This window comes from Dermochelys coriacea, chromosome 1, assembly GCF_009764565.3.
Source record: "Dermochelys coriacea isolate rDerCor1 chromosome 1, rDerCor1.pri.v4, whole genome shotgun sequence".
In the NCBI taxonomy this organism is placed as follows: domain Eukaryota; kingdom Metazoa; phylum Chordata; order Testudines; family Dermochelyidae; genus Dermochelys; species Dermochelys coriacea.
This window is the reverse complement of record NC_050068.2, coordinates 254,360,769-254,383,531: the sequence shown is the minus strand read 5'-3', so window position 1 is coordinate 254,383,531 and position 22,763 is coordinate 254,360,769. Positions and strand designations below refer to the sequence as shown.

The 22,763-nt window shown below is 38.0% G+C and overlaps 1 protein-coding gene across 1 annotated transcript in view; it reads right to left on the bottom strand.

Annotated features, from left to right (window-relative positions):
* POLR3B (RNA polymerase III subunit B) overlaps positions 1-22,763 on the bottom strand; it is a 130,779-nt gene that overhangs the window by 5,345 nt on the left and 102,671 nt on the right. Inside the window, 4 exon segments of the mRNA XM_043519596.1 lie at positions 3,625-3,798; positions 10,445-10,558; positions 11,606-11,772; positions 13,568-13,671. Coding sequence (XP_043375531.1) covers positions 3,625-3,798; positions 10,445-10,558; positions 11,606-11,772; positions 13,568-13,671 — 559 coding nt within the window.

Sequence of the window (22,763 nt, the reverse complement as noted above, 5' to 3'; positions counted from 1 at the left end):
AAATCACTTGATCGTTGAGGGATGTTCAGAGCAGGCTTTATGCTCCTTTCAGGGAACATGAGTGTTTAACAACCTCAATCCTCCGACTATCCACCTAGACTTCAGTTATATGAGCACAAGAGTTGAGGAAAATAAAGAGGTACCCTCTTTTTGGGCATAACACATGCACATCAAATGATAAAAAGAAAGATATTCTGACACTGAGACCAAAAACAGTGTCCCATCTCTTTCACATACAAAAGAGCAAGACTTACTTTCAGTCTACTTTCTCGCCCATAACATACGATGAAAAATAGGCAGACAAACTTCCATAGCTTCTAATAACAAAGATGTATTCCTGGCAACCTACTGTATAGCCTTATACCCAGTACACCAAAATCGTAGTAGAAAATTAAGGCAACTGGGATCCAAATCCACACCATTAAAAGGTGTTGCATTCCAAATACTTTTGGCCTCTAATTCCATGTTTTCAGTACTCGAGGAAAATGCAATTAGTCTGCACAGGATAAAGCTTGCACTAGGCTAGAATCCAGGACGACAGTGACAATATAATCTTACCTGCAGAGAAATATTTTTTTTCCTAAGAAGAAGGCATTTGGTTAGAGGGAGACTGACAGACGGTCACATTCCAATAAGAAAGCTCCATCCTTGCTGGGCTAGTCGTGTTCTACTTCCTTTCCCCAGCAATCAGTGCATCTTTCTATCACCACCAACAGGTGTACCCTTGTCTTGTATTCCCACAGTGAAAGGAAGTACCTATCAGGGTGCTCTGTATAGGAGCCAGTGTGGGAAGGCAAAGCATAAATGGTGGCAATGTGGGAAATTCAGTAATCTGGGGGAGATTCCACAGCCAGAGAAGTACAACAAACAGAAGATGCAGATCATCACTCTCATCTCCCTATCCCTCTCTTCTGCACTGCAAGACTCACATGAAATTATGACCTCAACTATTCAGTAATTTATGGCTGGGATTCAGGGGCTGGGGGGTTCAAGGACATTAATACAGCTGATTCTCCCGTTTTGAAAAGGTAAATCATTTGTTTATAATATAGATGATATGTACAATCGGGTCTTTGTCTCTATTCCTGTATCCAGTGGAAGAGCTTTTTCTGTTTCTCTAAAGTTTAGATCTGGAGGATGATTTTCTAGTAGGGGCTGGAAGTTCTCCAGAGAAGAAAGTAATTTTCCTGTGCCAAGCATAGGGGAGAGTCCAATTCCCCTGTAAATGATTTCTGTACTGCAAAGAGGTAATCCATCAGCTTTACAGGCACCACAAAGACTCAAGGAAAAACTTGAGCCAGCAAGACTCATTAGATAGTCTGAGAATATTTGCTTTTTTAAAAAACAAAAAACAAACAAAACCATACATACAGATCTCTCTATTGTATTGAGATAAATCTCTGTAGTATTAGAACAGTAGCGGACATGGGGCCTGATTTTTCCAATGCAGGATGCAAATAACTCCCACTGTTTTAAATAAAAGAGTCGCTTTTATCCTAGGGCAGGAGAATAGAGCTCCTTGAATTTTACTACTAATGCATTCCTGTGTGCTCTTTATTGTTATTTCCTGTCCACCACTGCCCCTGGAATGGCCACAGGGGCAATCATTAAAAACACCTGTGCCCCTGGAGTTTACTCTGGTTCCAGAAGAAAATTTGGCCTAGACACACCAGGAGAGTGGTAAACTTTGTTCTCTAGCAAGGACAAGCACATGGCAATGGGAGACTAAAGCAATACTAACATCTCCAAATGATCTATGCTGTACTGAATTGCTACAGCACAGATCAGAGATTCAGAGTTGAGCTCAGGCTCTTCCTGGTCCTCCAACCCAAAAGAAAACATTCTCTACTTAGAACAAAACAAATATGCACCCGTCTACCCCCGGTTGGTGTGTTAGGTGGAGAAATGGCTTTAGAGAAGAGAATCCTGCCGACTTTGCTCCTGTAAAAGGAAATCAGAAAGTCTATTGCTCATGAGAACAAACAGAAAGTATTAAGGGCTAAAGGGAACTGGAGTAGGTCAGAGAACATAAGTAGAATTACAGTACACACAAAACCCCCCCACAGTCTCAGCAACTAAGAACACCATCTACTAACGGTGCCCTTTTTGTATAGTATAACTTGCAGAAAAAATAGTATGGTATTAAAGATTTTTTTTTCTATTCTGTAGTAAAATTAAGTATGAAAGGACACTACATGCTTCTGAAAATCTTACTGAAAATGAACAGCAGTCCTTTAAAAATAGTTATGACTGTGTTAGAAATATATGGTCCTATGTGTCTTTTTTGTAAAAATCTCATCACTCTCCCTTAATAAAGATAAAAGTTAATTGAATCATGAAATGTGCTAGACTGATCACTTGGAGGACTGATGGCGGCCATTAATTTTCAAAGCTAGCTAAAACAGGTACAGTGAGTGGCAGTGCACTTCCCGACAGTACACTGCCAATGACTTAGAGCTTGTCTACACAGTGAAGCGAAGTCACCAGAGGGGTGTGATCTGTAGAGCGCTGACATGTTGTGTGTTCTAACTGCCCCACGTAGACCCAGCTGGTGTGCTCTAAAAAGGTAGCCAGTTCACGCTGATGTAGCTCCATTTCAAGCAGGATGACATTAATCTGAACTGGGTACCATTTAAAGAACTCCAGCTGGGTCTGCACAGGTTGGCTAGAGCACAACATGTTAGAGCGCTACAGATCACACCCTCCAGTGCACTTTGCCATGCAGGGCAGACAAGCTCTCAGAGACAATTAACTAAGCCCCGGTCTACACTCAAAATTGCACCATTTTAACTAAAGGTATTATTTTAAACCAATTTAGTTAAATCCATGCAACTGTGTGTGTGGACACTCAAATTAGTTTTAAGTGTCTTCAATCAATTTATCTTAAGCTAGTTTGTAAAATGACCTAAGCTAATGTGATTTAAGACACAAACCCATCGAAGAGCCTGTCCCCGGTAGGAAAGTTGCAACAACTGAATTAAGTTAGTTGAGTTAAATTGGCACACAAACTTTACGTAGACAAGCCCCTAGAGAATGAGTGAGAGGGCAGTACAGTTTCCATGTTAATTCCAACCTTGTCCTGTCTCTCAAACTGCCAAAAGGTACCAACTGTAACTGAATTTTGGGACATGGATATTTATTCCCACTTTGGGAGATGGACCACAAAGGCCAGATTTTGTTTTGCCTTAAACCCTCTGAAACCTCAACTTCATTTAGGACAGAATTTGGCCCAGAGACTACTTTGTGTGACAGCTGCACTACCGAGTCAGAAGGAACCAGTGCCTTAATAGTGAAAAGCTCTATATCCTGTTACCAATCCCATGACCATTCAGAGTGCATCCCCTTTACACTTACCCGGTCATTGATGTAGATTAATTAAAATGTATGGAAATGTTAACTAACATTTGCAAAGCACTTTCAAGATAAAAAGCACTACACAAGTGTGAAGTATTATTCTGTAGATGTATTTACTGTGTTAAACAGTTTGCTTCACGTAACTTAAAGGATTCAATGGCTTTCTTTAAAGTGGACATACAGAACATAATACTGCATGTGCAAAATAAGAGGGAAAGAGATCAGGATGTAAACCCACTAACAAGAAAACATTAAAATGAGTCAATTTACCAGCCAGAATATCCCAGCAAGCCACACTGTCCGCAGACATCCACTTCAAAGGCATCACTTGAAATCATCAGTCTCTCCAACAAAAGCATGCTGGCTCCATAACCTATTAAACAATCTCGTTCCATTTCTCCAAGACGTAAACCACCATCACGCGATCGACCTTCCGTGGGTTGCCTTTGAAATAAACAATTTAAAGATAATAAATATTTCTGGCACCTATGTCCTCAAATTTTAGAAATGTATTCCCTAAGGAACTAGTACCATCGGCTTAAATTAAACTCTTACACCACAGGGCAAATCCTGCAAACCTTTATTTCAGCAAGTAGTCCTTACTCATGCACAAGTAATAAGTAGTAGTTACATGAGTAAGGACTGCAAAATCTAGACTGTAATTCTTTATTTCACAGATTTAGTTGAATAAATGCAAAAAACATGAGTTTTCATTAGCCAAGAATCCAGTTATAACTACATACATGGATACAAAATTAGTAAACATTATATTTATAGAGCATTCAAAGTACTGAAGTTTTATTATCCAGCTAAATAAAACAGGAGCCAAAACAGATATTGTTTTTTCAATTGGACATATATTTTAGCTAATGGGATCTAGGGAAAAAAAACTTCATACCTCTGATAAAATTTTAAATGAGTCATTTGATACATGCAGAAATGAAAAAAAACCCTACTGGAAAAATGAGATGTTTGTTTTAATTTGACTTTTTTTTTTTTTTTTTTTTTTTTTTTTAAAGTAAATGTCCTTTTACAAGGTGTTGTTGCTGGTTTTTTTTTTTTAAAATTTACTTTTACTTTAACACACACATTAAAAGGGAGCACCTATGCTTCAGGAGCCCCTTGACATATTTTAAAAACTGTGTTATACAAGCTGTTCCAGGAATCCCTTTTTTCCCCAATCTTTAAAATAAGTCATAATACAACAGTTAGAAATATTATGATCTCCCACCAGTGTCCTCTTGGTCTCTCTCAGCTAGGTAAAATACAGGAGGCTTTGCAACATGCCCAACAATGTTTGCAAACAAACATTAATAAACTAGGACTATTTGGATCCAGGACAGCAAGTTCCAAAGCTGAAGGGCCCTGGAAGAACACCCGGCCTGCTGCTCCCTCTCTTTCGTGTGTGTTAGTAAAAGATTATTAAACTGGAAATAATTTAAAAAAAGTCTTTTCTTAACATTTATGCAGTTTGTCTAAGCAGAAATGCAAAACATACATAGATTTGTCAGTTCAGTGTTGCCAACTCATGATTTCATCACAAACCTCATGATATTTGGCATTTTACTTAGACTCAGCTCCTGAAGACAAGTGATTATTGGAAAATCTCAGCTTTTGTTTGCAAAAAGTAAGTTTTTGCCCCTTGTGGTTGTGGAGAAATGCTTGAAAATGTGATTCAAGTGCACTCTAAAAGGCTCTGAAACCAGAATGCAAATCAAAATGCAAAACTGGCTTTAAAAAAAAAAGTTGTTTTTTACATGAATCTCATGATTTTGGAATGTTTTAGGTTGGAAATACTGCAGACTTTGATTCTCACATACTAGCACACTGCACAGCAATACTTGGGTTGCAAACAGCAGTTGAATGACAAAAATGCAACTTTTAAAAAAACGTAATGGAGACATTTAAAAATATCACAATGTAGTAAAATAAATAATTTACATGCATTACCTAAATCATTACAGTATCCCTTTAAGTAATTAAAATATTGTCTATTTTGTCCTGGATAATTTGATAATCAGAAAGTGGTTGCCAGAATATGCCACATTAAATATTTAAAAGAAGATAAAGGATTTTAAAGGTTTAGGGATGGATACAAAATGACCATTGAAGTCAATGGAAGTTTCTACTTCAATGAGCTTTGGATCAGGCCCTTAAACACGAAGGGATAAGAAGAATTGTTTATGGTGGTCCTAAAGTACAGGTTTACCTGGGTGGTGGAGCTGGATATCTGGATCCTTTGCATCACTGGAGTGACAAAGCAGCCAGTGTGTACTAGCGATCAGGCCTGCAACTTTTGTAATAAACGTATTTTGTGTATAATAATTCAAATTATTTTATTTCCATAGTAAAGTTGTAATTTTAGAGTGAAAAATGGTTCCAAAAATAAATTGCTTCAATTTCTAATTATCCTGCTTAATGACTACAAAAAGTTATCTTAGTTACTAGATTCAATGGATCTTGTCAAGGTTTAAATTGTATTTACTTTTCAAAGAAGTCTTTCCTTTTTTCTGTCACCACCTTGGGAACGTAAAGCTAATCTGTTTGCAATTCAAATTTGTCCTTCCATTCATGTAACTGGTTTCATTTTCTTCCTTGTTGTGACAATAGGAAGAATCTGTTTACAGTTTAGTTCTCACATACACGGATGGTGGCATCTTCATTGCTCAGACACAGCTTTAACGACTGATCCTGGAGCTTATCCGGCAAGGCTGTGAGGGCCAGATTTTGAAAGGTATCCGAATAAAGATGCACCTCAAGATGTATATAGGCACCTAAGTGCTTTTGAAAATCTCACTAGGCACTTATCTGCATCTTTTATGTGCCTACCTACCTTTGAAAATCTGCCTCGGAGAACCTACGACTCCCCTTCCAGTCAATGGAATAATGAGATTCTGGAAAAGCTATGTGCACTCTTTCCTCTCCAGTCCTTAAAAAGCTGTGGTCTTTAAAGATACAGAGTAAAGCACCTAAGTCCACCATTTTCAAAACTGGCACAGATGCCTATGTTTCACTGAAAGTCAATGGGACTTCGGTGCTTTAGAAAGTTTTACCCAGAGAGTGGGGTTTTCAAAACCTCCTAAGTAAGCTAGCAGCACAAGGCATACATGACGTCAATGGGATGTGTTCTCCTCACTCATTGAGGTGCTTTGAAATCTCCTCTCCCCTTTAAGTATTATTTAATATTATAAAATATAATATTATAAAGGGTTTGCATGTTCTCTCTCTTTCACCCATCCAGCCACCCCGGCTGTTGCCCTCCTTTCTGCATTCTAAACAGAGGTTCAAGAGAGCCAAACATGGAAGCTTTAAAAACAGAAAACATTTCAAATGTCAAAAAACAAAAAGAGAAACACAAATAAAACAAGAAAGCACCAGGAGCACTGAAAGTAAAAGAACCACATCCTTAAATGAAAAAAGAAAAGGAGGACTTGTTGCTACAGCTGTAGCTCATGAAAGCTTATGCTCAAATAAATTTGTTAGCCTCTAAGGTGCCAGAAGTTCTCCTTTTCTTTTTGCGGATACAGACTAATATGGCTGCTACTCTGAAACCTATCCTTAAATGAAACACTGGGGCCAGCTGATCCTGATATTGTTTATTTAACTATTACTGTTAAAACCAGAATAATCAAGCAGTTAACTCCAATGTTTATTTACTTAAAAACCTCAACCCAAATCAGCAATTTAATGGCACTATTCTGCATTATCCAGAAGACTGAGTTCAATTTCTTGCCCTGTTTCTTGCTTCCTAGGCCAGCAGAGGAAAAGGTACTCAACCCCTGGGGATGAAAGTATGTCTCACTCTGCTCAACAGTGATCCCCCTCATTCCTGTTAAACAAAAGTGCTAGCTGGCTGAATCCCTGGACCTCAAGGGTGGGGATGTTATCCAAAGGACCTTCATATCTCTGACAGGAAGAGAGGGGACATTGCTCCAAGGCCTTGGGGATTGGATAGCAACATTGACCAGTATTACCGAATTATTTTCTTACAATGCACTATGAAACTGGCGTGTCTGATTATTTCAAAATGCAAGCATGCAACAAGCTAGGACTGAGTTATTCATTCCGATAATTTTGTGTGCGCGCGCGCACGCACGCACACACGCACGCACGCACAAGAGGAGAAAATAACCCATAGAGGAGCCAACACCGATTTCCTGCATAGAACAGTAAATGTAGTTAAATATATACGGAGCTGACTGGGCAATATAATTCTAGCTTCCTCTCTGATGCTGCCTGCGAGCTTTATTTGGGGCCTTTGGCACCCATTTATGTCTCAGGGGTGGAGACCCAGGAACTCCAAACATTTGCCATAGAGCAGAGAGGACAGGATGAGGTTAAAATTAGGGACACTGCCTAACCCTCAAAGCCTTTATATTCATACACCACTACTGTCAGGTCTCTTTCTTTGCAGTGACATTTTGCTCCCACAGACACAGCTTTCTGAAACGGACCAATTTAGTCTAACAGGGGAGAAAGGGTCTGATTCCGAGTCAACTTCGCTCCTCTGGCACAATGGAACTTTCTATGATCAGGGTGAAGCTGACCTGTGCAGGAGACACAGTTTTCTCAGGGGCCACTCAGACAGTGAAAAGAACTCCCCCAGGAACTAAGGACCTCCCCACGTGCTGTTCCATCGGCAAGGTGCACTTCTGTGACCTTGCCTTCTCTATCAGAAACATACAGCTCTTTTGGTGTCTCTCTCTCTCTCTCCTCTCTCTCTCTCTTTTAACCAAAGAGACACTAAAACAAGACACTCCCCTGCACGCACACCTCTTCCTGGGGAAAGGATAAGAGGACGAACATGTGACAGATGTTAGTCACATTGCTTAATGCTCTACTGGAAGGCCCTCAGATACTACAGTGATGGTGTAAAAACCTATATAGAACAGAATAGCAGATTAAATTCAGATGCAAGATAATACACATTAGAAGAAATAAATATTAGACTACTCATATATATTGACAAGTTCTACCTTAACTAACTGCTCATGGAAAAAAATTCTAGGTATCAAGGAGATAAATGAAACATCTGCTCAACGCATAGCAATAGTAAAAAAGCAAAAACTGATGTTTAAGGCAATGAGGCTGGACAGATGTCTGTGGGCATCACTTAATGTGCTGAATCTTTAGTACTAGTGATGCTCAAGAAGGAAAGAAGTCAGCTTTGACTCTCAGATCCCAGGTGGAGTTTTCCACAGTTCTAAAGAGATAGTTTTACAAAGCAAAACTAAGCACATTTGATATGGAAATGATTGAGACAATAACCAGTGAACCCCACAATGAAATGTCATCTTTATAGGAGTACTATTTAAAAGAGTCACATTTTAAGATACAGTTAGCCCACTTTGTCCTCTGTAAAATGCAATGGATGAAGAAATGAACACGAAAGTCTGGAACTCATTCTTTTAGTGGAGGTGATGATAATAAGAAAGGATGAATTAGTGGAGAAAAACAGTTTCTAAGACCGTCATGAGGTAGCTTAAATAGAACAATCCACTAGCTTCCTCAAAGGCAAGGGGAAAGCCAGAAAAAAGCAGACATGGACTATTATGCAGGTATGTGAGGGTAGGTTATAAAGGGGACAGTGATCAATTGCTGTCATTCGTTAACAAGAACGGATCAACGGTAATGGTGCTAAGATTTAGATGGGACATATAACTACCAAGATAACACTAGTTAGGTAAATAGGGTTCCAGAAGAGATTTGGAATTATCTTCACTAGTGATATTCAAGACTAGATCGGACAACCAACTGTCTCACGGGGTTTAGGGATCATGCAAGCAATCCTGCTATGATGCAGAGGGATGGACAAAGTAATCCATCAGAGGTCACTTCCAAGCAAAATGATTCAGTGATATAAGGTTTGATAAGCCAAAAGGATCCATCAACTTGAAGGCAGCATGAGCAGCCATATGGACTATAGCTGAAGAGGATGAGTCTTTGTTTGGCCTCAAGGGCAAGAAGCCAGATAAATCCAATGAAAGCAGAAGATTTCAGAGTCCTTGAATGTGTAGATGGAGGTATTAAATCTCTGGAAGCATATCACATTACATACATGCTTTTTCAAGCACACCCTCTGACTCCTAAACTTGAGACTAAAGACACCAATGTTGACCCTTTTTGCTCTTGATGTAGCGGGGTAGTGTAGACTTGCCCATGTTTATTCAAGGGGAAAGCCAGATGAATGCAAACATGACTGCAGACAAGAGAATTCATATTTAGTGGAATGATAACTGCATCACGGGACCTAAGGAAGCTTTATCAGATCTTTAATGAAACAGCTGAAAATGGAGACTTACCATAGGTTTCTTTGTAAGTTCTGACACTGATGAATTGCAGGGTGTGCTGAAATTGCCAACAAGCACCATGCTGAATAAGAACAGAAAGGTCACTGATTGGTAAATGCCATCTTGGAGTGTATCTCTTTCTTGACCATACCACAGGGATTGAGGTTGGATGGGAGGGGGAAAGGAGACAGCATTGCAGATGCTGTATTTTGGGGATGTGTGCATACCATTTCAGTGGGTGTTTATATTAAATTGTAGCCAATCCATTCATTTCATATTAAAGGGCAAAAGTTAGTGTCACAACATTAATTGTACTATGTAAAAATCCCAGTGACTGCTGCAATATCAAAGGAAGCTTTTTCTTCCATTCACACTCTGTGTTGTGAGAACACTATAGTTAAATCAAAAACAGAAGAAGAAAAAAGCTCTTTAAATGCCAGTGAGGACAAACAAAAAGGGACAGCAATGCTTTTAAACAACCCCATAGGTCTATGTATCTATTTTGTTAAAATCACCACCCAGTGATTCACAATGTCTACTTTTCCCCAGATGCAACAGAATGAGTTAAGAACAGAGTAGAAGCCTCGAATTGTATGAAGCACTCTTTGGATCTGCAAACTAACTTCCTCCTATCACGGTTTCACAAGAGTTTTGTTTTTTTCCCCCAATTAATATTAAACAAAGAACATAAAATATGTTAAACACTAAGAGACAAACCACCTTAATCTTTTATCTGCTTAGTGAACCTAGCACATTTCTGATTACACAGCAAGCACTCTGCACACATTCTTCAACAATACCTGGTAAGGACAGCTCTAGGGCCTCGAGCTCTGGCATGCATCTTATCCAACACCATATGCTTTAGTTTCTGATAATACACAGGACCAAAATAGATATATGCTTCCAAGGGTTCTCTAAAGGAATAAAAACAACAAACACAATCTTCTTGGTCAGCTCATTTTTACCCTAAGATATGAAACAGTCTACTAGACAGGAATAGCGGCAAAGCCATTTGAAATAATCCAGGAGCCATGAATTATTTAAAAAAAATGCATTTGTACTTTTAGGACAATCTGCAATGGAGTCATGAATAAAGTTCTAGAGAATAGTTTGGGAGTGCTTCCTCATAACAGTACAGTGTATTTTACTATACATTCATGTGGAGAATAAGGCTCTAAATCTGCAACTGATAGCAGAGGGGCAGACTGCTGTGTCTGTGCAGAGCCCATCTGACTTCAGTGAGGCTGTGTGGGTGCATTTCACCCGTGCGCTATCAGTTGCAAGCTAAGAATCACTGTTTGAGAGAAGTGGAACTGGGACTTAAGATATTATTCACATCACTTAATTTGTATCATTCATATAGCTTATGTTATCAATAGAAAGAAATGCATGCAGAATGTATACCTAATTTAGGGATCAAGGAGTAAACAGGGCACTTATATCTAGGTATCTCTTTAATGCATTTATATTCTAATTGCCTTGCCAACTACCTTATTCCATATGTGGATTATCCTTTCCATTGAATACATTTGATTTGTTTCTGGAGGAGTGGAGGGAGGTGGGGGAGACTTGCAGGAATAGTGAAAAAGTGGGATTAAGACACCTTTTTAAAAAGGGCAAGCATATTGGGCCACATGGGTTTTTCCTGTTCCTAAACATGTTCTTTGAGCTCCTTGTCTCGGAAGACAGTCTTATCAACACAGCAGGAAGTTACAGAACAGACTGTAATGTAAGATTGAATCACTGAATAATCAGCAAAAAAGCACACACAGCTATAGCCCATGAAACAGACACCTGCCTCCAATTCCATATTTTACAGTACTATTGTAGTGAACGTGACATTGCAAATAATACTCTAAGAGCACATAAAATTGCTGTCCTTTTAAAAAGAAAATTACTTAAAAATTGCTCTTTCCTCACTCCTACTCTGAAATGCGTAAAATTTTGCAGCAGATTCTTACCCAGTGATGCCAGATGTTACGTAGTCCTTCCCTAAGTAGTTATACCCATGGCGAATGAGATCTTCGCACACATCTTTAACTTTACTACCTCCAAAAGCTGTTCCATAGTGAAATCTGCCATCTAGGACACCAGCTTTTCCTGCCAAGAGCTCAATTAATTTTCCCACCTGTACAATGGAAAACATGAGAAGTTATAAAAGGAAGAGTACTTACTTCCTTGATATACATGTTACACTTCTGAAACACCTCCTCAAGTTTTAAAATTTGGCATCTTAATACAGGACTGACAATTCACTGGCATACGGAGGGCAAGACTTGCAAATTCACTGTCACCTGGCTCGTCCTCATCATCACATTTGTAAGGTGAACAGGACCTCTGATCTAGTCCCCACTACCAAAGAACCAAGGACGTTAAAGTGTCGGAGAGCAGTAGCAGGAGTAGAGGAGAGAAAGACAGTGATGAGAAAAAAAGAAAACCTAGAAGGTAAAAACCAACAAGGGAGAAAGGCTGAATAAATAAAGGGCCAGATGAAAGCCTGACTAGCATGGCAGAGCAAGGGCATAAGGGGGTGCAAAGTGCTCCCATATGTCTATGTACCAGCTACTTTCAACATGGACAGTAACACATATGCGGAAGTAGGCTCTGGAGAGCTTATACTTCCCCCACCCAGCTGGATGGAGTCTTGGCTCTGCCCCCAGTACGTTCAGTGACATAGCTATGCTGGCATATTAAGGAAAATATGCTGTGCCTGGCATAGACTCAAAGGTTACATCCTGCCTGGAGCAGTAGGGAGACCGGACGTGAGATTGTGTTTGGGAGCTCTCATGAGTCACAATCTCCCCCTCAGCTGTTCCTTATGCTGGGCAGATTGGAATGTCACAGTCTCGCTGAAAAGGACGAATGTCCTGAAGAAAACGTATGTATTAGAGAAACAAACACTGAAAGTCAATGAAAAATATTTTGAAGTTTAACAAGAGAAGAAAAGACTCATGAGCTAGAAGAGATGCATCATGGTACTGAAGGGATGGTGAACTGAATAGGAAGAGTGAAAGTATAAAACAAGGGAGCAGTAAGATTATATTTTATAGGAAGCTGGCTTCCAATTCAGGATCTATTATTTCACGGTTTTTTAAGCAGTTTCTTGCCAAAAAGCCATTTGGAATCTGAAGTTTTCCTTGGTTTCTTTTTCAAAAGTTGACCAATGCACCAGTTTTTCCCCCATGCATTAATAGACACAAAATCAGAGCTTTAAAAATGTGTAGCTTATTTTCATTCCTTTTTGTTAAATGGTTCAATGAAAACCATTTATTTTACAGTTAGTCAAATACTTTATTAGGCCTCAATCCTATAAACACTTTAGCACCCAGTTAAACTTTACTGTGTGAACAGTCCCCGGTACATAAGTGTTTAGACTGGATTACAATGATTTGAATAAATCCAAGTTTACCAACCCATCAGTGACAGAGTCAGAACTATTAATGTTAACCTTGTTTTCTCTCTCTCTCTCTCTCTCTCGATCTCTTTTGAAGCACACTGATGAAGGCCAGAAGAATAGATAGGTAAACTTCCCTTGGAATGAAGAAAGCTGATGCATAGCTTGGACAGCACGTGTTAAAATGGTGTTAAGGGAAGGATAGTATCCTCTCTCTCTCAAATGACTGAATCACTTGTATGTTTTGCTTTCCTACAAATCTGAGGCACAGCACCTCATGTGTGGGATGTCCAGAAACTACATCATCATTTATTTTATATATCATATTTAGATATCTTATGACATATACAAAGCAGCCCACTGAAGAATCCCAGGGCAGACACCATAGGACATAATGAAGACTGGAAGAACATCTTAAATGCAATGCTGCATCTTGTTGTCCAACTTTCACACCTTGTTTACTGTGGTTAATCCACTTCACTTTCCATTTTTGGGACAGCGTCTTTTTAATCATAATATAATTACTAACCGTCATACGCGATGGGAAGCCATGAGGATTCATAATGATATCTGGACAGATTCCTGTATCACAAAATGGCATGTCCTCCTGAGGTACTATCAGCCCACACACCCCTAGAGAAGAGAAAATATTTCAATTCACAAAAAGCGAGACAACATCAGGACTGATATTACCAAACTTTCTTACTATTCAGCCCCTCCCCTCTCTATTTCTCATGGGTCACTTTTTAGCAAGCATAAATTCCATAACGACAGTCCACGCCATCCAAAACAGTGCCCTTGCAGCAGAACCAGCAAACTTAACATACCCATACATAGTAACTTCAGTTGTAATAATTTGCTCATTCACTCAAATAAGGCACTCAGTTAAGAAAATATTGGTTACATTTTTCAAAAGTGATTAAAGATTTTGGGCACTTAACTTGTGACACCTTAAAAAGGACCTAATTTTCAGAGTGGATGCTGCATGCTTTCTGAAAATCAGATCCCTTTAATATGTCCTGCTGGGCTCCGAAAATCACTAGTCATTTTTTTTTTAAATCTTGGCCAATATGCATGAATAAACCTTTTGACTGAAGTCAAGCCTTTGAGAAAACTGACCCAAAATAATGTGTTTTCTGTTGGTACTTATTTATTGAGCAAAAGACTGTGTACTTGGAACCTTCTGAAACCAAGAAAAACATGATCAAGTTCCAGACACATAACAGTTTGTTAGACAGATATGGACCCTTCTGTGCTTAAAAGTTACCAAAAATGTCAGTCATGATAGTTTAAAGATCATAGGTGAGGGTAAGCAGGTTACAAATTCCAAAAGCTAGTTAGAAGTGTGAAACCCATTCAAATTGATTTAAAATACTTTATAAACCTTTCCTCCCCAACCCTGAATGTTGTTTCCATACCTAATTTGACAGATTAAAAGACCACCACCTTACACGGCATACAGACTGATGTTACATCTCAAATCAGGTGCTAAAATGCAAGCACTAAAAACCCTATTCCTTTGAACCAAGTCTAGTGTTTCAGTCAATCTTTTCCAGAAGCCCTCAGAGTGGAAAGAATCTGCAATCTATTTGAGATCAGTCTGGTACAACTGCCAGAGCACACTTTGGTCAGAAAAGTCCTAGGCTGGAGGGAGCTGAGCAAAGACTGAGGGTGCTGGTTACATCCCTAAAAAGGCATCCCCCAACCAGCCAGTTCACAGAGGGATATTGGCGTCTGCTCAGGAGGGAGCTCCTCATCCACTGTCCAAACAAGACAGGGATAGGTGCATGGGACAGTAGTTAATAGAATGAGAATGGTAAGTAGGGGGGAGGGGGAAAAGGGGAAGACAACTGGAGCTTTTGTATTTTTATGTTTAGTTTGTAATCCAGTACAGACTAATTTTCACAATCTCTTTGCAACAAATCATTAACTATCCTTTCCGCAGAAAGATGTGATCATTTGGTGAAAGCAGATTAGAATACAAGAGTTTTTATTAAATCTTCTGCATACTGCACATTTCCCCTCCCCCCCAAATATTTATGGATATATAAATTGTGAGTTTTGCCCATTCCCTTTCACTTCTAATGTTTTCATAGATTGCATGTGGACTAAGGGCACCTGTAAGCCAAAAATTCAATTTTAGCTAACTTAAAATTACTTGAGGCTCTGAAAACCCTTTAATATGCCAAGACGGTTCCCATAGCAGACAGCCTCTGTGTTGTTTGTTTTGTGTGAAAGTAAATGATAAAAGATCCATGAAATCGACACAGAAAGGCAGAACAGCAGAAAGAACTGAGGGCTCTCCATCATAGCGGCTTCTACCCTCTGCTGACTTGTATAACAATGGAATCTACACATCCAACTGCAGATCTAACACAGCTGTGCATTTCATTAGATGAAGAGCACTAGTGACACAAGTAAATAATTAACTTATTCTGGTCCGCTGACTGTGCTTATGAGACCAGTCATAGCTGACAGATTTTAATACAAGTTAACACAAAGAGAGCATAATGAGCTTAGAAGTTAAAACAAAATATTTAGACAGAATCTGATGATCTGAAACTGAGTAGGCCATTTTTAAAGTCCCTATTTCAAAAAGAAGTTCTAAATCTTAATTCTAAATCCAGATTTTAATTTTTTTTTAAAAAGATACAACATTATATATAGTGTACATCTATATTTGCAGAACAAGACTGAAGATATTTTCCTCCCCCAAAATTTTAAGACCATCTCACACAAGATTTTTTCATCTCTGGGAAATAATCCCCAGAAACTTTATCAATTTTTAAAAAATCTTGATGGTCTGTGTATTGCATTAACTTAATAATGTTAATGATGTATTTAATTTAAAAAACAATTTCTCAGGACCTTGGAAAAGCACAGAACACAAAATTCATCATACAGAAAATATGTTGACATTAATCACACTATTTACAGGTTCATATTTTAAGCCCCAGATTCCATGCCCCAACTCATACAGAATTCTTGACCCATTGTTTACAGCACAACCTCTACTGGTGAAAAGCAAACACACATTGCAGGGTTAAAAATCCCTGCGGGGGGGGGGGGGAGGCAACAACCACACACCCAAACAGGCAAATTAGCTTTACCCAGTGTAGCCTTTCAGCAATGAAAAATAAAATGAAATCATCCATCACAATAGCAACATCACTTTGAAATTGGATAATAGAGCATTGCCCCCAAAAGGTAGAATATAAAACAACCTCAGGATTTGAAGAGCTTTCCCTGTCCAAGTATGAACTGAAATTCACTTTACCTACTGATTTTTTACCATGCCCATCTAAAAAAAAAGAACACACACGCAAACTAGGGTATAAACTTCCTCTGTGGCATTAAAAAGGAAATAAAATAGTTCTTCCTGAATTCCCTATTCATCATACTTAGGGAGCTAATAGTTTTGCTCATCGCCTCAAAACGTTTTTCTCCATCACGTATATATTTTAATGTATACCTCAGAGTCTCATGTAATGTTACCTTCTCCCCCTTTAAATGCCCCATCTCTTGTGAGAGATGTAGTCCGAGACTGATTACTTAAAAATGCCATACTATATGGGCCACATTCTGCTCTCACCTACACATGTTTCAGTTCTCATATTGGGGACAGAGCTGAACATCTATAAATAGTTCAGGAAATAATTCTACATGTGTTCTTCTATATGGGGTGAAAGAAGTTTTTTTATTTAAAAAATATGTGGACTTAATTTAGGCTCATATTTGTAAGCAGGCAGATTGCCAGACGCTTTCTAGGTCTCTGCCTATACACTCAACTTAAAAAAAACAAAAACAAAACCCCCTTTTAATTCTGGAACACACTTTTGCAAGGAATTTATTGTCAAGCTGACACATAATATAATTAATTTCTTTTTAAAAAAGAGATTACTGAAACGGTCTTATTCCAAATATTTCAATATAGATTTTATAAATTGAACCAACAGCATTTTAAAAAATCCAATTAATGAGAAGTACTCTAGTACTTTTGCAAAACAGCAGCCAAATAAATCAAATCTTTTCAAGCAACTTCTCTTCCGAACAGAAGATAACTAGGAGCGGTTCTTCAACTGGTGCCATACTGTGTTCAGATATGGGACAACTTCCTGATTACACATTGGCACCACCCTGCAAAGGGATCCATGTGGGCATAACTGTCAATCTGTATGGAATCCCACTCTGTTCATGGAGTAGGGTCTGACAATGTGGATCTCTTTGCAAGATCAGGGTCTTGAAGACACCTTGATCTCTTCACTTTTTTTATTGAGAGATTTTACTTTTCCAACTGCAGAGACTCAAAACTCTAGAATTTGTGTCCCTTACGTGTTGCTGTCCTTGCTTGCTAGCAGGTGTGAATTTACCACTCTAAAACACACCGTTAACAATCAAAAATATCCAGCAGTAGGCGTAAGTCTCGTTCACAAGCCACCATACGGATACTTTCCGTAAATAAAACACACACTCACAAATGAAAAAATTAAAAAAAGTCAAAACAACCTAATATGTAAAAGCCTAATTACTATCAACAGGTGGCACATTGGAGAGCAAAGGGGACTAACTTAAGTGAATAGATGTGGCAGCAGCATTACTACTAATTTCTGCTGGAGAGGTGAGAAGAAGCCCACTACTGGATGAACTTGTTTAGCTCCTTTACTTTTATGTGGTTAGAAAAATAACCTTAATTCTTTAATAGATGGACTCTGGATTTTTCAGTACTAGATGTGTCCAATGACAGAGTACATACCGGAATTGAAGGGATTGGCTAAACTTCCAATAAGAAGGCTATTTTTAAATACAATTGCTGTTTTATAGTTACAAAGTATTTTGGGGGAGAACAAATTTATAGACAAATCTGCAAATCATATATGGTACCAGGTATGTTTGCTTCAAATTTCTCTAATTAGCTATCCCGTTTATTACACAACTATATATACACAACTTCGGAGGGGTGGGGGGGAGAAAGAGTGCTAAATCATATTAGCTTTCTTCAACAGCTGAATCATTTACAGATCGATCGTATCACTTCCTACATCTCATTTGACATGGGATAGAAAGAACAGAATTAAAATTAACAGATAAATAATGCATAAGTAAACTTGATTAGCTTGCTTATTAAAAACATCACTCTAAATGAGAGGAGGCGCTAGAAGACAATACAGTTTGTACACGGCTTTCCCATGAGCTGCTGAATGGCTTGATGTGATAAATTTGCATAGTCTGAAGCACACAAAGAGCTGATTAATTGAAACCCTTACAATGCTTCTGGAAGCAGCTATTGTAAAACAATAACCATAGGAACTTTACAAAATACACATGGCTGAATGAGTCAAGAGCTTAATAAAATGTGTGTTCAGGATACACTATAACGGAATAAGAGATTTTTATTTTGTGCCATAAAATGCGAAACCAGCCTAATTTCAAAGGTTCAGTTGGGGATTTACTGAAAAGGTCAGAAGGTTACCTGTTTGCTATTTGAGATAAAAAATGCTGTTTTAAGAACTAAATTACAGCAAGTTAAGCTTAAACAATCAGGAGCTCTAACAGAAGTTCTATGGGATTTCATTTTCTTACACTTAACTTTTGAATATAAAAATATGGCCAAAAAAAAAAAATCCTCCCATTCCTAATTCCGAGCAAGTGATATCCATCTCAAATCTCTGGAGTTGCATCTAATATTACATATCAGTAGCTATCAAGCCTGTTTTTAAAATAAAATTCTGTTTAATATCACTCCAAACACTGAATATGTATTAGAACAATAGATATGTTTATTAGATATAATGCCTAATGTTATGAAACAAGGAACTATCGAATTAAGAGTTACATATGGGAAAATGCTACAAATTGCCACTTAAAGCTATAATACTTTATTTCACATGCTCCTCTTACACATACAGAACAAGTATTCTTTAACAGAACAGATAAGCAGCATATTTCTTTATTTTGTCCACATCAAAATATTTTGATAATTATCAGTTTACATGTGGACAAATATTGTGTCCACAGCAGCTGCTCAAATCAAGTCAGAATTCAATGAAGTAAACCCCAAACAAGACCACACTAACAGATATGTGGTATTGCAATAAAGTTTATATAGTTCACAATGCAGTGAATAGATTCTATTTTGACACTAAAGAACATCGTTCATTTAGGAAAACAAAGATGGTCTTTCATGAATTTAAACTCGCTTCCTTGTCTTTAGAGTAGTTTAAGTGTAGATACTTCAGAAAGGTTTAATCCTTTATCTTAGATCTTCAGCTATTAAAAAGCTTCTGTTTGCCAGTTCAAAATCTCTTGCTTAAATACAGTTTTTCCACTCCTCAGGAAAACTGTTCAGTATTGCTGCTTAGTTCTGTGATCTAGAGGACCTTTGTTGGAGGTGTTAATCCTTTTTCACATGAAAGACTGAGAAATGTTCTTTCAGAGAAGTGATATATTGCTTTTTTCACATCAAAGGAGCCTAACTTTTTTCCTCATTGCGACTTGTAGAGAAGCAAGGGTAAATCTGGAAATATAATAATTTAGTTTTGTATGGAACGCAGATGAAGCTTGTTTAGTTGAGTGCTCTCTCAGCCTTCTTTGCATCTAGAGATGATTTCGCTTGAAGATTTTAAGATAAAAAGAGCAAGGTAGGAAGTTTCCTTACCCTTCTTGGAAATACATGAACAATCCTGCAGTTAAACCAAATGTCTCCTATAAATTTGACAGTAAACTCTCTCTGATGGCTATATTTGTTTACTAGCATTAGAAGTGTGACAAGTACTTGGTAGGCAACCAAGGTCACTGTCCCAAACAACATACAGTTGAAGGCTGGAAAGTGGGATACAGCTGGTGCTACGTTAGTTTCCCATTTTGTCTTCATTTCACTTTCCTCCTCGCTTCTATTTTGTTGATGTGTCTTGAAGAGAGGGCTGGGATTTACAGGCAGTTTAGGAGAAGCATGCTTAAAGGAAGGACTCGAAGGATGAAAGGACATGAGCTAACTGAGCAGGTAGCTATATCCCAGGCCAAGTGGGCATTGAAATGAGTGTGGGAGAAGGACATGAAAAAGACAGCAAGGCAAAACCTGGTAGCATATATCTAAATTATGAGACCCAGAAAGCCTTCCATTAAGCTTGCCTAGTAGCCTCTTCTTGGAACATACCTTTGGGAAGATGATTTGAGAGATTTTACTCCACTTTTTCCTAGCTATAGTCCAATTTTCTTAAGCCTTTATTTTCTTGCATTTAAAACTACAGATCTCATTCCACAATATAGAAAATATGTGAAGTCACTTGAAAATGTGGCTTTCCTGATCTCATTCTACTTATTTAGATGTTTAAAAGCTATCATTACACATGAGTTGCCTTGACTTATCTCCACCTACACTTCTTCAAAAGGTGAGAAGACTTCAGAGGAGAAATTGACAATGCAGAGCTTTAAACAACATCCTTCTCACTGAATCAAGAAAAACTGTTAATGTAAACAAGACAAAAAGTTAATTCACTTGCTGCATGTGATTTGGAAGATGGTCTGATTTTTGGAGGATCTTGGCAAAGCCTGCCTGTTGTCTTGTAGCAAGCTGAGTGTATGCCAATTTGTGAGGTAGATAACTAGCTGTATTCAAAAAGGAAGTGGAGAGAACTGCAGTTAATTGTTATAAGCTAGTGACAAATTCAGAGATGTCCAACTAGAGGTCTCTTATCTAAAAGCTTTACTGTGAAAATTTACTGGATTTTTGGTAACCTTAATTTCCATTGTAATGATTTTCTTCCACTTTGATGCCCCACCCCTATTTTTGATGTCAGAGAATCATGATGCTAGCACTCTCCTCAGCATGCCCTTCTCCAATTACTGCTCAATCATTGTTTATGGCTTAGCATTAATGTTAACAGCCAGTTATGCCTTTGCCTGTTTCAGCACACCAGCTTGCTGTGATGTCTTCCAATTTTTTCTTAGCTTTTATATACCTAAAAATACATGTTCTCTCTCCTCCTCATACTCAAAGTGTTCTCTTTTCCATCCTTTTCCATTCTCTCTCCTTATTAATGATAATTTCTTATAGGTAGATCAAGTAAAGTTCAATGAATAACAGTAACTATATGTATCCTAAAAGTTCTCTTGATTCCTTCAAAACTGTGTTAAGACAACACCACGACAAAACACTGGTAAGAGATTTAGGGGGCATATAGAATGAGCACATTCTATAGAGATTGAATATTTGGAACAGACCAACAGGAATTGTTTCTAACAATTTTAATGTTGTGTTGAAAGCTTCCAATACGATTTAAACAATCTGGGTGAAGGGGCAATTAGCATAAGTAAGTTTTAAACTTACCTTCTATTGTTGTTTTATTACAGGCCCTGAAGTGCAGACATTCTGCGAATCACTGATTCCAATTGTGTGTGATGCCACAGCTACCAGTGGACAATTCTGGATGCTGCCTATAAAATGCAAGATAGCTTCTCCACTACTATGAGGTTTCCAAAAGGTTTTTAATTATTTTTTAACAGGAGAGATAAACGTATTACAAGTATTAAACACTTTAGAAAACTGCATAATACTTGAGAACACAAAGTCAAACTCCTGTACTTAAGCATCATTCCCTAGTGATTTTCAAGAATGAGTGCAAAGTCACTAACAGCATATGAGCATGAGAGTCAATAAGAGGTCTGCACTAGGACCTTAAAAAAAAGTGCTACAAACTAATGCATAACTTATTGAGCATTTAGCTTCCCTGCAAAGCAGCTTGCTCTCTGAAGTCAGAGAATATAGGGTTTTTGGAGGCTGCAGCATGTAGGGTAGAAGTGGCACAGGTTCTCTCTGCTTCTGTAGAATACCTTTATTTTTGATCTCTGGAGAGCAATGAAATCAGGTCCATTTAAATCAGATTAAATAACGTTCTATTTCAGAATATGCACATTAATGGCTCATGTCAAAGTATTACGATTTGCCAGAAGATAAATATTTTTTATCTGTTCTAATCTTTTATGTAAGGTGCCCCAGGAGCATCAATGAAGGTTAGGCACCTAATGATGTTACTATTAGAATGTGCAGACTATATTTTAATACTAACTAGGACATTTATCACACCAAATATTAATATGGTTATTTAATATTTATATAGTTACAGCTCTCAGAGGTCTTGGATTGTGCTAAGTGCTGTACAAACAAAAACACAATACTCAAAAAATGCACACACGAAGACATGGCCTCTGCCCTGAAAAGCTACTTTTTTTTTTTTTTTTTTAAAGTCTTACACAACATCCTTAAATTTTGTGATACATCAGAACATAATCTGAAAGACTACACAGGAAGCTTCTTTGAAGGAGGCTCTATAGAAGGCATCTCAACTACTGAACTGCAGCTGTTTTTACACTAAATGGTAACACACTGAGTGCCTTGAAGTTTACCTTTGAAGCTAATGACCTCCCCTTCCGTTATTAAAGCTATATTAATATGGCAACAGTCAAAAATAAAATTGGAGATTAACCTGGAGTTTGCCCAAAGGAAAACCAAGGTTTATACTTGGCAGTACAATACAAATCTTCCTTGCTGGCTCTTCCGACTTTACTTTCCTAATGCTTGGAATGACTGTTTTTTCCAATAGTGTGAATGGAGTCATCATGGAAAGCTAACACGGGAATCCAGAAGATTAAGATGCTTTCCACTTTAGGATTAAAAGCCATCTTGAAAATTAAGTCTACCAGGGCAAACTCCTCACTAAGTAAAAGGT